The following is a 16,873-nucleotide window of genomic DNA, read 5'->3' as shown; positions in this document are numbered from 1 at the left end:
CTACAATATCATCATAATGAAATTTGTTTGCCTATTGATCATTGTTAAGAAACAAATAATAGTATACATGCAACAAATTACACGTGCAAAATGATTGTTTCTACACATAATGCTTTCAATATATATGAAAATGTTACCTACCCAACCAATTTTAAACACATATTTGACAATTTCCCTATTTAAAAGCCTTATTCAAAATATCCCTGAAATTTACCACAATGAGGGGTTGTATTCAACCCTAAATTATCTTAAAAGTATATTGGTTGATCTAGCAAAATATAAAATACTTCTACCGTGTATATTTTATTTTCACTAAACTTACCTACGATAATTATATAATAAAAATTCAAACATTTTTTCCATCCCATTACGGATCTGAGAGATACATAAATAATGTTAAAAAGAAAAAAAAGATAAAAATTTGCCCCTTTTGGGGTTTGAACCCATGCCCCCAAGGTTTCAATTCATCTAGCCTATTTGAATACTTTTCAAAGCGGAGGTAATGCAATAGAGGTATACTACCTTAACATGAAATATCTATTTTCAGTATACATGTGACCTTTTTGGCATGATATGTAATCTTAAAGCACTTTCTTATTGCACAGTGCCTCCCAAGACATTCCGTATAATAAGTCCTTTTAATATAATTATTGAACCCTAATTTTAGATTCTATGATAACATTTCAAGAAAAGCGATTGCAATATTTTGCATAAAAAAGATTTAACTTTTTACCGCAGGAGCATACATTTGTATTTTATAATTTAAAGTTTTCATTGAAAAGCTTTCTGTTACAAGTTCAAACTGCTATGGAACTATAGAAATTCCTTCAAACTTGATGAATATCGACTGAACCATACCCAATGCTTTTGTAACAGCATGCTCAATCTAAAATGTCCTGTAACAATGGCAATGAATTGCCAAAAATCACTATTTTGCATTTTTCCCCATCAAAACTGATTTCAAAGTGATGCAACCTTTCAATGGATAGAGATAGAGTAAATGGCTTTTTAACGTTGGTTACACATTACCTTAAGATCGACCTGAGGCCATTTTTAGCTAGCCTGTCACATGTCAAAAATATTCTTGGCGATGAGGGGGACTACTGTCCCCTTCAAACTCCCAAACAGAAAGGGGGCACATCGCCCTATGGACCCCAGAGGTAAAATAGACAGTAGGAATTTCGGTTGCACGTTTATATTATTGGTAAGTATTAAAAAAGCTGATAATACAAAATTAGACATCAAAAGTTTAATGTTATATGCCTTTGAAATCTTATAATGATACATTGCTTTGTTTTTTAGCATCGTATTGTATACATGTCATATCTAATTTTTACACTAACATTCTGATATTTAAAACTTATGTCTAACTATACATATTAACATATGTCTAGCCTATTGTATTATTTCAATCTTGTTGATATGTTATTGATAAATAAAGAAAACAGAAATAAGCAATTTTGTATCAAAAATTTATTCAAAATGGATAATTATAAGTGCCCTTCATGCATAAAACACAACTTTGTAACTGTTCAAGACATACATATTTATTCAACTCGGGCAAATTAGCACACTTTAAGAATCCCAAATGTAAAGGAAAAGATAATAAAACCTTCTTTTATAGTGCAATTAATGACTAGAATGCCTTGCCTAAAGACATTAATAAAGGGCACCATGCGAATGACCTTAGAAATGATGTCAATATATTTTTGTAATAGTCATTATTTGTAACACAATGCTTAAGTTCTTTTAAACAAATATATCTATTTACTGCTGTTATAAAAAAATTAATGTAGAAATGAGTTATTGTGTACATGCATATGTGTGTTTTTAACCTGAATAAAAATCAACCAATTCTCAATCTACATTTTTTTCTGTAGAACAATATTGAATCTCTTTAACACGTGTTACTTCCGTATCTCATAGTAGAAACAACGAACCAATCGAAAAGTACAAAAGAAAACTTCATAGCAATGCCAATCTATTTAACTAAATAACACGTCAGTTTATATATTGCTTCCAACACCTGGCCCTTAAATATCTCGTACGTTGCATTAAAAGAACCATCTGCGGAAATTGTAATACCTAAAAACGAATTTCATCAATATCTACGATCTTGAAATAAAAGCTATATATTGTATGAGTAAATAGAAATCGTTTTTGTTACCCCTGATCCTGATCCAATGAATATGGAATATACGTTTAACCTTAAAATTTTAAATTAATGTGTTTTATAAAGTCTTGTTTTCAAAATAGCTGTGGTTGGGGTTAGACTAGTTGACATGGGTAACAGGTTTAGTAAAGTTCTCTTTCCAAAGTTCAGAAATAAACAAACTTAAATGGTGCACTTTTGGATTATCTTACTATAAACGGGAATGCACGATGGCCTCAATGATCACCTCATGTCATGATATACTAGTTAAATCAAAAGTACAACAAGTATAAATGTTGCTGCAATGCAGCAATTGAGAAGCTCCGCGCAAAATGCGCTCATTACACATACCTTACCAAATCATACCGACACACAGGTCATGTTCTATTCAGATTAAGATAGGCCATATTTTAAATTTCAAACAGATAAATGTTAAGTTCTTATGCAAAAACATTTTCAACACTTTTTCTCCGGGACTTATTCGTAAATACGATTTTGTTTCGTAAATAAAAATATTAACTCGTTTTACGAAATATTATTTCCTATTTTCTAAAGAATAATTCGTCAAAACAAAATATAATTTTTTAAATACGAATTAATAGTTCGTTTTTACGAGATAGATCCTGTGAGTTCACGCAATCACTATAGCAACATTAGCTTCTTTCTTGCCGGCTCAATAACTTAATACCTATGACATTTACTGTCTTTATATTTAATAAAGGAAGAGACAAGTGAGGCCCTGGCCAGTAGATGACCCCTATTTATTTTCGGGTCTGTCGTCAAAGTCAATGTTACAATGACATTACTGTTAAAATCATACAGGGCTTGTTCCAGCTATTTTGGGAAAAAGGCCCTTGTTTCAATTTTCGAAAATTATTTGAAATTTTCAAAAATTATAAAGATATCTTATCGGTGCGATTGAAAGGGGGTATAAACGAATTATTATTTCGTTAAATGAAATAAGATTTCATAAAAACGAATTTATATTTCGTAATTACGTATTGATATTCGGTAAAACGAAATAATATTTCGTAAAAACGAAATTATATTTCGAAAAAATCGAAATAATATCCGTAATAATTACGAATTAAGTCGCGGGAAAAAAGTGTGGATAATGTCACCTTGGGGATCGTAGTTTCATGCTTAGCTGTAATTATCGATTTGAATGTGTGCGCTTGTTATGATTTATATAAGTATAAAGTAAATAAACGATTAAAAGTCACGCATCATTTACTTATGGTACTTTGCAATATGAAAATACTTGATGTTTACTTTATTAATTGTTTTTGTAAATGTTATTTTATTTCATTCAGAAAATGCAACTTATGCACGTATTTGATAATTATTATGCTGAATATTATTTTTTTTTATTTCTTATTAACAAAAATAATTAAATCCAATAAACAGTCTTATTTGCTACTTTATACTTTAATATATGATTCTTTCATGTGAGGAAGCTATCCAGCTAGCTTACGGAGCGTCGGTGGTTCTACTCAGGTACCCGTTCGTGCCTGAAATAATGAACGGAAGGGCACCTGAGGTCTTCCTCCACCAGTAAAGCTGGAACGTCGCGATATGACCTTTACTGTGTCGGTGCGACGTAAACCCGAAAACAAACAAACAAACAAACATAACTTTAATATATATTCGTATATATGGACTTCATGAAATTAGAGCGCTTTTTAAATATCATATTTATCTAACTTTTTGAACAAATGTATTACACTAGCCACGGGCAGAAGTGTAATAAAACCATTTTGTTTGTAACAATCCTCGATGGATTTTCCGGTCCTTATAACTTTGAAAATGGCGGTACGGACAGCACAAATAAATGCATACGCCCGAGTGATAATTGTTAAACGACATTGTGTAACTTTTCATCATCTAGATTGGCTTGTTTTATCTATGAAATTATTATTCATGATTTTTGTTTAACATTAGTAATATCATCGCCATCTTAGATTGATTTTCTGAACTTTTTTTTTAGCTCCAGTCTTCATAAATCTATAAGAATTTCGTCCGAAATTGAGGCTATCAGTGGGTATTCAAGTAAACATTGAATAAATATGACTTTAAATCATATTTAAGCATTAGAAAGAAAAAAAAGATCTTATTGTGTGTGTGTGTGTGCGTGCGTGCGTGCGTGTGTGTGTGTGTGTGTGTGTGTGTGTGTGTGATGTAATTGTATTTTTTCTCATGAACTTCACGAGTGTTTTCTCACACGGGGCAGCCACTCATGAGATACTAATTGTAAAGCTCACTCGATAAAATATTATTTATCTTGCTTAAAGTCACAGACATATTCTATTTCATACTATTATTGTTATACAAATCGAGCAAAAATACAGGCGTGTAAATGGAAAATGTTAGCCAAATGCGGCCATTTAAAACCCGAAGACATTTTATTTATTATCTTTAAATGTCATAGAGAACATATTAACCTCGATATCTTATAACAGCAAGAAACATTTTGACTCCAGTGACCGTAAAGGTCATTGCTTAACTCTAAATGTTATCCTTCTTTTGTCAATAATAAGTCGAAGGACAAAAAGAAATCCGCGCCATTTTTGTGCAAGTGTTGTAGAAATTCTACGAAAAGGTCGAAGGTTATACCTGTAGGCCGCAACGTTTTGTTCCTTTACAACGTCTCATAAAATATCGCGGCAAGTAAAAGCAATTTTCAGCCGAGACTTTTCAATGAGACATTTACTGGCATAAAAAACGAAACTTTATGCTTAAACTCGACTTTTTACAAAGAATGCATCAAAACAAATTATCGCGGATTATAAAGACCGCAATGAAAAGTATGAAAATAAATCAATGCCTTACCTGACAGGGTCATTATAAGCATAAACAAAGATTTTGAATTTCATAAGGACTGTATATAATTATTGTCTTGGGCACATCACTTCCCTTTCTCTCAATTGATTTATATTCAAAATTTATTGTTAAAGGCTTTTGAACTTCAATGGGAAATTTAAACATTGTGAAACAAAGTAACTTCAACGTCCTGTTCTTTTGCGTTAGAAAAAAAATCAATTCTGTTCGTGTTCTTTTTTCGTTTTTGTTTTATTTGGGGAAACTTTTATTTTCTTCCTTATATCCTTTCTCATTTACCTTATATATGTTACCTTTGAATAAAACAAGGATAAACGTATTCCGACGTATAACTTTTCATGCCTATTGTCATGTAAACAGAAACAAGATACGCTTTTATTGAAATATATTGTATAGGCTATATAACCTAGTTAATACATACTTTATCTAACACTTTACTGATCTGCTTATTTCAAAAATAACAGAATTCAAGCGTTTAAAACGGTTCGAGATAGCGGATTTAAAAAAAAGGAATAAAAACGAGGAAATAAGAGAAAATGGAGTTTTTGTTTCGAATTTACATGTTTTACATAATCCTCCATGGAATAAATGCAATAGGTAAGAAAGATATTTATTTCTTAAATATTTCACATTTGTAAATGTTTGCAAAAATAAAAAATATTTTTTGATGAGAAGATAAGCTTTTCCTGTATATTAATTGTGCAATTTTTACTGTGATAATAAAATTCATTGTTACAATTTTTAGGATTTTTGTTCGTGTTAATATATTTTAATAGAGTTCTTCATTCGATTGCAAAGTAAACTCTAGATATCAATGAAGAAACACTAAAATATAGCTGTTTTGTCAACTTAAAAATAAGAAAAAATACTCGTACACCTCATGAGTTGTTGTTTCTTTTTGTGTTTTGGCATATCAAAACTATCTAAACAAATCTGTGATTGCAAACGTTAAAAGTTATACAAGGGGCATTTTCATATAAGTGTCAATGGCAGCGCAAAATTTTAATAAGTCATACCTGTAAAAATGATAAGAAGGTCCATCAAAAGATTCAACATGGTCCTATTCACACTTTTTCAGCCTCATAACTCATTCCGAAAGCAGTTTTGAACTGTTTTTTAGGAACAATGTTAAACAAACGTAGAGAGTGCTTCCGACGTCACAACGGGTTTCGAACCGGCGACAGCGAAGGCAAAATTTGATGTATGGACTAAACCAAAAGTCACAGGATATGTTCAGGACTATAAGCGGGATGTAGCAAATACCTTAATTATCTGCTCCTCTAAATAAGCTTCAACCAAGGCTGACCGATGCGCAGTGATTAACTACAGCAGTGAGATCATGGTTACGGTAAAATATTCCAGTAACACTACCCCTGCCAGGCACAGCTACACGGGTCTCTATTCCATCACTGTCAAAATATGTAACGTACATAACTCTTTTCACTTTCCTGCTACGTCGATCACACCAACATTATGTTACAGATATTATTCTCGTGCTTAAACAAATAAAGCCACGTTAAATCCCCTGTGGCATTATTTTCATGCGTCTAGGATTTCGATCTATAAACTTAGTCAATAAGCCCGAGGCTTTTTCAGCCCTCTCCTTTTTCTAGTCAGAAGTTTGCAAATGCAGGATCCAAAGGGAGCACACTTTTCTTAGCTTTAACTTTTCTTTCAAGAAAACACATATGATACACTAGGGCTCTATATGTCACATATCTCCTCCACGGTAGATCTTGCATCTTCATCAACTATGTCTTTGACAGTGCTGATGTCCTTTTCAGAAGTAGCGAAACTGGGCCGCCAAGGGCGGGTATCATCCTTAACAATAGTTCTACCTTTCTTAAACATTGACTTTCACCTGGAAATTGAACAATTATGGAAGGGTATTTTCTCCAGAAACTAAATCTAGATCCGTTATTATTTCTGGCGCGCATATATCCAATTACCCATGAATTTTGCCCTATATCAAATCACAATGCAACTCAGACATCTTTACAACAATTACAAAACAATATGCATTAAAATGACCTGCTTATTTATATAGAATTGCTCCTGCTAAAATAAAACTGTAGGATAGAAAAATCAATAATCTTAATAGATGTACTTTCACGTGCAAGTCATGGTTAAATTTAGTTGTTGTCACTTATTAAACCTATCGGCTCTTTTGTAGCGGTCTAGTAAATATCACTTACCGACCGCTTAACAGGTCCGCAAATATATACCGACCTCTTTTTGTTCTATTGTTCTCTATACAAAGAAAATATTCGAAGTCAATATTTACTGTAAACGTATATCCCGTAACTCAGAAGTTTTGAAAAATAACGCTGAATTGTGCAAATTAATATGGAAGGGGGGGCGATAATGACCACTTCGAATAGGAAAAAGGGTTGATATATATTTTCAAATTAAAAGAAGTGAATTAGCGCAAACGGCTGTAAGGACCCTCATTACATATGTTCCAGATTATTTGTGAGAAAAACGAACTGGCTACTGTTCTTGCGTTGAAGTTTGTGTTTTCGCCGATATCAATAAGTACAATAACGCAAAGCCTTTCTTTATAGTTAGCTTTTCGGTATACCTAACACACGAATTATATAGCTTCATTAGATACTTGTTTTCAGTATTATTTCCACAACTATGTTAACCTTTGCTCAATCTTGCATTATTTTAACAGTTCTGCATTATGGGATATATACGACGATTACAAATTATTTCCTACTATTCAAACATGTATTTGTTTTCTTTGAATTCCTTATCAGTTACAAAATATTTATCATTTTAGTGATTATCCTGTCCGTGCTCTGTCTTGTGCCCTTTCCTGTTTTTGTTTGGGGTGCGACTGGGCTTCTTGCCACTGGCTCTTGTTGCTGGGTCATGTGGGGTTGCGTTCATTGAACGCCGCCTTTCCTTTGTTGATCTTGTTTATCATATTCTCTTATTCAAGTTGTTCACGACAATATCAATTTTAAACGGATCAGAATTTATCTTAACTTTATTTCTTCATAAACCATATGTAATTTTTATATGAGATGACATCATGACCAATTTATGGCTCTTGAGGATACGCAAGATATATAATAGAAATTTACTATTGATGACAATTAAAAATACACAGGCTATACCTTGTTTTGGCCGAAGATTATTCACCTGTGTAATTTCAAATATGCACTGGAGTTATAAATGGAAAACGCTATGAATTAAATTTTCGTACTTTATTACAATTTTGTTTACACATGCGCTACAAAAAGGTAATTCCGTATCTGGTTAATTCTAAAGAGATGATGAATCAAATTATAAATATTTATTGATATGATTAAGATCAATCAAAGCTGGATAATCAAACAGTCCCTGGGTTGGTGAATAGGCAGGCCGTGCCTGGTTTAGACGCTACAAGTGAACATGAACAGTCCCTGTCCCTTGATGAATTAAACAATTTTCCTTTCAAAAGACTCCAAGAACACCATACCTTCATCAAAAATAAGCTGGATTTGGATGCAGAGATATACGTAAAATGTTATTTACATCACTGTTTAATGTAAGATTAGTAACATCCTTTGTGTGACTTTAGCTCGACTATACGAAGTATATGGAGAGCTGTCCTACTAGCCCCGGCGTCGACGTCCGCGTCCAGATTAAAGTTTTGGTGCAGTACAATGTTTTTTATTATAACTTTTTCATTTCTTAAGGTATCAACTTCAGGCTTCATAATCCTGATCCCGTTTCAAAATTCCATTTTATTTAGTTTCGGCACATGCATTCCTTTACTTGGGGACCATACGCCGCTTTTCGCGGAATGGCACTACTCCAAGATAACCGCCGTATGAACACATCTGCGGATGTTTTTAAATTCAAAATTTCACCATTTTCGTGTTTAAATGTTGAATCTTGCTTAAGACGGTGCTAGAGGGCGTGGACGGTAACTTGCACTGTCCAGTACCGTCCATGAACAGGCTCATCAAACAGAGCCTACAACATTTACAATTTTACTGTGTGGGACTTTCTTTAGGGATTCTGTATTTCTCTATTTCAGATATATGTTCCTTATCATCAACCACATTTTATGTGACAATAACTCAAGCACCAATATTTTCAGATTTATCTCCCCTTGAACTTAGAATTTTCCTAAAAATTACTATTTTTATTGTTACTTCTTTACTTCTAAAGAGATCAACTTCATACTTCAAATATATGTTTCTTATCATTAATCATATGTTAAATAACAAGGTTCATAACTCTAGCACCAAGATTGCAGGAATAATCTCCCTATAAACTTAGATTTTTTTACTTGAAAAATATTATGTTTGACTATAACTTCTTTAGTTTTAAAGTTTTAAAACTTCAAATACTTATTCCTTGTAATCAATTTATCTTATGTGACAAGGTTCATAACTTTTGAAGCAATATTTTCAGATTTATCTCTCTTTGAACTTAGGATCTTCTTTTAAAAATATTATAACTTCTTTACTTTTTAAGGTATTTACTTTAAACTTCAAATATACATTTCTTATAATTTAACATATGTTGTGTGACAAGGTTCATAACACTAGCGTGACTATTTACAGAATAATCCCCCCTTGAACTTTGAATTTATGTTAACAAATGATATTATTTTACTATAACTTAATACATAATTATACATTATTGATTTTTCTTTAATAGTTTTGTCTTGCTTACTGCGTCCAGTATTTTATAAGTCGAGCTTTGCTGTCTCCTGTGACAGGTCTTGTTAACTTAGACAGACATCTTGCATAGTTATAAATAACGCAAACTTATCATACGTAATATTTTATCTACCATGTCCTTTATGTCACTTTCATTTAAGTAATTATAATTCTGAATTATTTAATGTTTTTCGCGTGTGATTCCTAAATTTGAAATAAAAGCAGGTTTTGCATTGAATTAGATGCAGAAGTCTGGTGTTGATAAAGATAAAAAATGATAAAATAATAAGAGGATATTTTTTCGTTTGAGTGAAATATGGAATATATTTTCACGAAACATGATAAAATGCCACATATTTTCACGAGCTGGGACAGCGAGTGAAAATATGTGGCACTTTATCATGTTTCGTGAAAATATAGACCATATTACACGAAAAACGAAAAAATAACATTTTTATTTAATTTCATTGTCAGAGAAAAATGGTTACAGACTCCATTGCTTGCTTACGCAACTGCAATTGTACAGCGCGCAGTAATATATTATTGCGTCTTGTTTTGCACGCGATATTTGACGCGACATTATGACGTCACGTTAACAACTCTTTAAACGTCTGTACAGCGTTAATAACCGAATTAAAGATATTGGTCTTCGGATTTATTTTCTTAGACCATTTTCTATCATTCTAGATAGTTTTCAAAACAAAATTCAACAAAAAGTTGTATTTATCAGATTTTTCAAGCAAAACGGCGAACTGAGTCCCTTAAAATAAATATGAGCTTGACTCCGCTCACTTTTATATTTATATTTCATATTTATTTAAAAAAAAAGAAATACATGTATATATGACTGATATAGCACCATATTTCATGGGTAAAATTAAATAATTGGCAGTATAAGCCAAGGATATATTATATAATTTACCGTATATTCATTGAATGAAGTTATTGGTAAGATACCTCGTGTATGACCTCACAATACAATGGAATATGAATATCACTATTATAACTAACTCAGAAGTATAACAAAAGTATCGTGTAGAATTACGGCTTAAATATGATGGCATTTATATTTGCTGTTATATGCGCCTTATTTATACAAAATGCCTACGATTGCTTTTATTAAACATTTTTGTCTTTCTCAGAATACTTTAACGTCATGATCTGCTATATGATCGATGACATTTGACGAACTTACACAGATGGATATTCGTCACATTACATAATGATGAATTTGGGTTATTGTTACGATCCAGGATATCCGTTTAGTATGATGTCACAAAGGTGACTTTCATATTTTTTTTAAATTTGAATTTTCTTTTATCTCATTCCCCAAAGACACTCGTATTACCGAGTCACTAAGTCGTGGAGCAAGATGAAAATGGGGAGCAATTTAAAAAGGTATTGCATATAATTTATTAAAAAAATATAACGCAATAAAAATGAACCGTGTTATGGAAAAAAATGTACAATAGGTACGTCTAGGAAATGGCTTATTTACACGTGTGGACGAGGTCAGCTATATGTCCCGAGAACGAGTTAGCTAAATTCCGTCGGAATGAAGCATTAAGTCCTTCCTCGACATATTTACAAACCTTTGAAATAATCCATCTGCTGGATCGGAGTGCCATTTGTCACTACTTTTAGTCACAACTCTCTCTTCTATTACACATTCATATAAAAAAATAATAAGTGCGTTAACTGGCAAAGGTTGCCATGGATTTGACATTGAATATAAATCGTTAGAGATCATATAATTACCAGCATAAGCGGCGCCATTTGTTTCATTTAAACCCATATTCTTTAGATGTTCCCGGCATTAAGCGGTCATAGCCAATCAGAAATTTCCGAGTTTGACGTTAGAGTTTTGCGTCCCCGCAATTTCCCGTGTTTCAGTTTTTTCCAAATGGTATTTCAAGGTTTTTTAGGTCATTGCTTTGGATATGTACTGTTTCTATTACAGCTTGCAGCAGTAATGCAGACTGTCCCAATGGAAGCAACATGACTTGCGATCTACAAAACTTTCATTGTATATACGGTAGGTACCTCAGCTTATCATCCTTTCAGTAACTTATTTAATTGAGTAGAGTGTGATAATTGCACTCACTTTTTACTGTTCTTTGATGACTATAAAAATGACCGTTTTGTTTTGGGACGGAGATGATTAACAATGCGTTCACTTTGAAAGTTTCTTATATGTAAGCAAATTTATTGACATCGGGATCATACGTCTTAAATTATACTTGCTTTGTTTTAAAAATCAATTATCATGTTTGATAGGAGTAGTATAATTTGGACACTTTCAGAAAGCTTCAGTATTAAGCAGCTAAGCTGCTAACCAGCTGTCATCTGGTGACCTATTATATAACAATGGGGTAATTCACGCGTAACACCGTGCGAATAATGGGTAATACTGCACCACCGGTATCAGTTTTCGTGAGATCATACCCGAAATGTAGGTCAGACCCATTCATTTTACGTAATAACGGAAGGGTCTATTATAATACTACCCTTAAGGAACTAAACAATAGGGTCATAACAACGCTGCCGCTTTTGTATACATAAAAAAGAGGATTTAAAGATTCCTTTCATTCCTAAATTCATTCCGAAACATTTCCTGTACCATATGACGTCCGACACACCTAATATATCGGAAAATTCCGTTATTGACCTTACCTACATTCCGTCCTTTTAGTTACATAACACAAGAGATTGGTCATATTTCACACGGGGGATAATTTAAAATACCATACATCGATAATAGTATTACTATTATTATTAACCACGGTCACTGTAACTTTATACATCCTTTTTCAAGTCAATAAGTAAACATATAATATTTCAGCTTTAATTTTTGACAATACGGCGTGTGCGAAGGGCGTGAAAAAAGGATATTCTCATACAAGTATAACAGTATTTTTTATCTTTTTTATGATCGATTTCAACGCTTAAAACTTGAATAAAGTTTCATTAAAAAAAAAATTAGCCCCTATCGACTGATATCAAATAACCAGTTGCCCTAGGAGCAATATAAAACCAAACTTTTTTTTCGTAATTTGATAAATTAATTATCATTTTACATTTGAAATTCAATTTTAATTAGTCTAATCTCCTCTTTTACGAAGGAGATTTGGTGCAATAGCGCCTTTAAAGTTTTTCAAGTTTCTCAAAGTTTTGAACCGTCAAAGCCTAAAACAAAAGAAAACATTCTAACACCGATATATCAAACAATTATATCAATTTAGTATCATTCCGTATTAAATATAATATCCAAGTATCCATATCTATTAACGAATGTGCGCACGTCGTGTCAGTCTAGAAATTACAAATAAGTCAATGCCCTACGAAAATGTGGTTATGACAAAACGGTGTGTGCGCAGAGCGCAAAAATGGTTGACAGTAGTTTTATCTCTTTAATCAATTTCAACGCTTAAAATTTCAATGCATTTACAGTTAATATATTAAACGTCAAAAACATCTTGTCTCATTCGAAAAGTAAATTTTGATATCGTATCCTCGTAAAGAACAAATTTGATACAACATGAACGTTGTATGCGATAAGTGTACTATACCTCGAGTCATTTAGTCCGGTTAATTTTTAGTATGTTTCTGGGATAAAAGCATTATTGCCCCGATGATGACGAAGGGTTTTATTACGACAATGAAGGTTCTGCATTGTACTGCGAGAGTTGCCTGGATAAAGACATAAAGAACGCACAAGGTTCAAAACGTCTAATTTCATCATAAGCAGTGATCGTGTAAACATCGTAAATATGAGTTACCAGTGTAATTTATGTGACAAAAACTACATTTGGGAACACGACTTGAAAAGACACTGCAAAACTAAATATACTAGTTGTCAGCAGCAGCAATATAACAGGGATATGTTTCAGCAGCAGCAGCAGCATAATCAGCTTCCACCAGCACCACCACTACCTTAGCAGCAGGAGCGACCAAAACCACCACAGCAGCAGCAGCCACCACCACAGCAGCAGCCGTTACCACCACCACAGTAGCTGCCACAGCAGCAGCAGTTACATCCACATCAGCAGCCACAGCAGCAGTGACCACCACCACCACAACAACAGAATAATCATCATAAGGAATTCAAGTTTCAACATCCTTTTACCTGTATGGTGTCAGGACCAACCTGATGCAATATGGTGATAAACCATAAGTTGGGTTCCTTTCTTAAGGCTAATGTATATGCTTATCTTAATTTAAAGGATTGACCGCGAAAGATCAACAGGATACGGATCTCTTCACAGAGGACAGTCATCACAGGAATTTTTCAGTGATTGCCCTGAACCAAAACTTGTATTTTAGCAAGGATCCCACACAGAGCAGAAACTGTCATAACGTGGTATTATTAATTAATCCTGTAGATAAACAGCCGACCGCGACCCTGGCTAAACAAATATATCCAACAAATCCTTAAGCGCTGTTAAGGCACTTTGACGACGCTACAAGTCAGCCATACGGATATTTACTGGTTGACTTAAGCCAATGATATATTTCGTATAAAAGAGACATACGACCATGATAACGATCATTTCATGGAAAACAATCAGAGAGTACACCCCCTGGAAGTCCTGTGAAACGGAAAGATAGTTACAACTACTCGACGCGAAATCGTCAGAAAAGCATTTATCAAGGGGGAGCAATACCTTCTTGCGACGACTGTGGTATCGTTTTCGAAAATATACACGATCACGTGAACCGTTGGTGTTCCGAACGTCAATCACAAAAGCGACAATCACCTGATGAAGATGTGTATCCCAATAAAAGGATGAAATAAGAAAATAGAAAGCGATGACCCTTTTCAATACTCGGATCAAGAAAACAAGGTTTTCAAAAAGTTGGCCGAGATTTTTAGGGTTTAAAATGAAAGCGGGAAGATAAGGTGGATAAATACAAAAAGCAGGGTTTGTATTCTTTTAAAGCTAAAACCAAAGCCAATAACGTCCTTCGAGATGACGACGTACGTGCTTTCATGGAAGCATACGCCATGTTCATATCTTACATTTTCAAAGTGAAAGAGGGTTATCTTTACAACAAAATTATGAAACGTGTAGACAAATTACTCCAACAGGAATTGGATCTGGAACGCGTCGCGCCATTCGTCTATCATTAACGAAATACAGACATTATTTCGAAGCATTTATGGACGAGTATATTAAAAAGAAAGATGTTGAAAAGACAGAAGCGACGAGAGCGACGTCGACGACGATGATAATGATGGGATAGATTGAAAGTATTTGCCACATAAAGTACTGTATATCTATTGCTCGATACTTTGTTTAAAGTATTTAACACTATGACATAAATGAGTACAGACGAAACTATGGGCAAATGTCGGAAGAGGAACGTAACAAAATCAGCTTCAAAAAGTATTTCACTTCATTCTGGCAGTCCGGTGAAAGACTCAAACCTATGGGACAACCAAAGAATGAACAATTTTATATACGCCGGGTTCTACTGGCGAAACAGATGACAGCCATAGCCAAAATAATGCTTGAACGTCAGGCAAAACGGAAAGATTTTTCGATCCCATAATCAAAAAAATTTACCGTTATAGGAAGGAATTGGAAAAAAACCGATAATGTGACAATCTGAACCGACTTGAACCCCATAGTACTATTATGACATTATCGATCATAACATAGCTATAAAAAAAATTTACGCGATATATGTACAAATCAGACCAATAATTGAGTGAAATATTACTTACGTGAAACCTTTTTTCAAGTTTTAAGCGTTGAAATCGATATTAAATTTAAAATCATTTTATAATTGTATGGGAATAAACATTTTCACGCTCTGAGAACACGCCGTATTAAGTTAAGGGTGAAATATTATATGTTAACACACAAGGTTAATGATATTGACTTAAAAAGGATGTATACAGATACACTGAATGTGGTTAATAATAATATTATTTTCAAAAAAATGGTAAGAAATTTAGCTGCGGTTACGTATAAAATCTATACAGATGAGTATAAATTGAAATAGTGCGTGGCAACGTAATTTTCATGTATAATATCTTAAATTATCCCGCGTGTGAAGTATGATTAATCTCTATTGTTTTATAACTAAAAGAACGGAATAGGTAAGGTCAACAACGGAATTTTCCGTTATTTAAGGTGTATCGGACATCATATTATACATGAAATGTTTAGGAATGATTTAGGAATGAGAAGAATCGATAAATCCTCTATTGGTATGTAATACAAAAGCGGCTGCATTGTAATGACCCTATTGTTTAGTTCCTGAAGGGTACGGCTCTGACAATATGGGATTTTTTAAGTAATATAATAGACCCTCCCGTTTTTATGAAAACAGGATGGGTCTGGCCTACATTACGAATATGACCTGGTGTTTTTTTTTACTGTTTTTGTTTCCGTTCTGTTGCATAAAAGTTTCTAATTATTCAAGAAAACAACACTAAACTGTTGTTTTTTTTCTCAATAAATCAACCGTCAACTTATTTGTAAGTAAGAATTAAATAAACATACCCATGCATATTATGAGTTGTTTTTTTTTTTTAGGAAATCAAAATTTAACTCGAGTACATCTTCAAAACGTCTGTGATTAAAAACGTATCAAGTTATACTAGGGGCATATTTTAATTTGTGGCGACAGAAGCGCGTTTTTTATAAATAGGCCATGCCTTCAAAATATTCACCATTGACTTGACACACCTAAACATCCTTAGAGTCAATTCCGAAATCAGTTTTGAAATATTCTTTGAGTATACTCTTTATACACTGGTAGAGAGCGCTTCCGATGGCACTACGGGCTCTAACCGGTGACTGCGAAGGCATCTTTTGATGTATGAATGTAACCAAAATGCCACAGAAAAGGAAGTCAAGCTTATTAGCGGGATAAAGCTAAACCTCAATTCTTCTTCTCTAGATAAGCTTTAAATCAAGGCTAATTGGTGCGCAGGTTTATTATCATGGAGTTATCTGATCATGCACACCCTTGAATTTGAGTTCTTTGTAATCTATTGATTAACTTCAGAAGTGAAAACATGTTCACGATCAGATTTTCCAGTGACACTACCCCATCTTTGGCATAGCGACACGGGCTACTATACCATTTATATTACGAAATAGTGTATATAACTCTTAAACGCTCCTCATATGTCGAAATCCCATATTTTGCTACTGAGTTTATATTTGTACTCCACAAAATGAAGCCACATTAAATCTACCTCCAC

At 33.3% G+C, this 16,873-nt stretch overlaps 1 protein-coding gene across 1 annotated transcript in view; it reads left to right on the top strand.

Moving 5' to 3' along the window:
- Positions 1–5,335: 5,335 nt before the first annotated feature.
- Positions 5,336–16,873, top strand: part of LOC132720325 (sushi, von Willebrand factor type A, EGF and pentraxin domain-containing protein 1-like) — a 64,899-nt gene continuing 53,361 nt past the window's right edge. The window contains exons 1-2 of the mRNA XM_060704483.1: positions 5,336–5,587; positions 11,615–11,689. Coding sequence (XP_060560466.1) covers positions 5,527–5,587; positions 11,615–11,689 — 136 coding nt within the window. The 5' untranslated portion in view covers positions 5,336–5,526. The remainder of the gene's footprint in view (positions 5,588–11,614; positions 11,690–16,873) is intronic.

Source organism: Ruditapes philippinarum, unplaced genomic scaffold, assembly GCF_026571515.1.
Source record: "Ruditapes philippinarum isolate M1 unplaced genomic scaffold, ASM2657151v2 ctg2376_1_1_1_1, whole genome shotgun sequence".
Lineage (NCBI taxonomy): Eukaryota > Metazoa > Mollusca > Bivalvia > Venerida > Veneridae > Ruditapes > Ruditapes philippinarum.
This window is presented reverse-complemented; position numbering and strand designations above follow the sequence as displayed.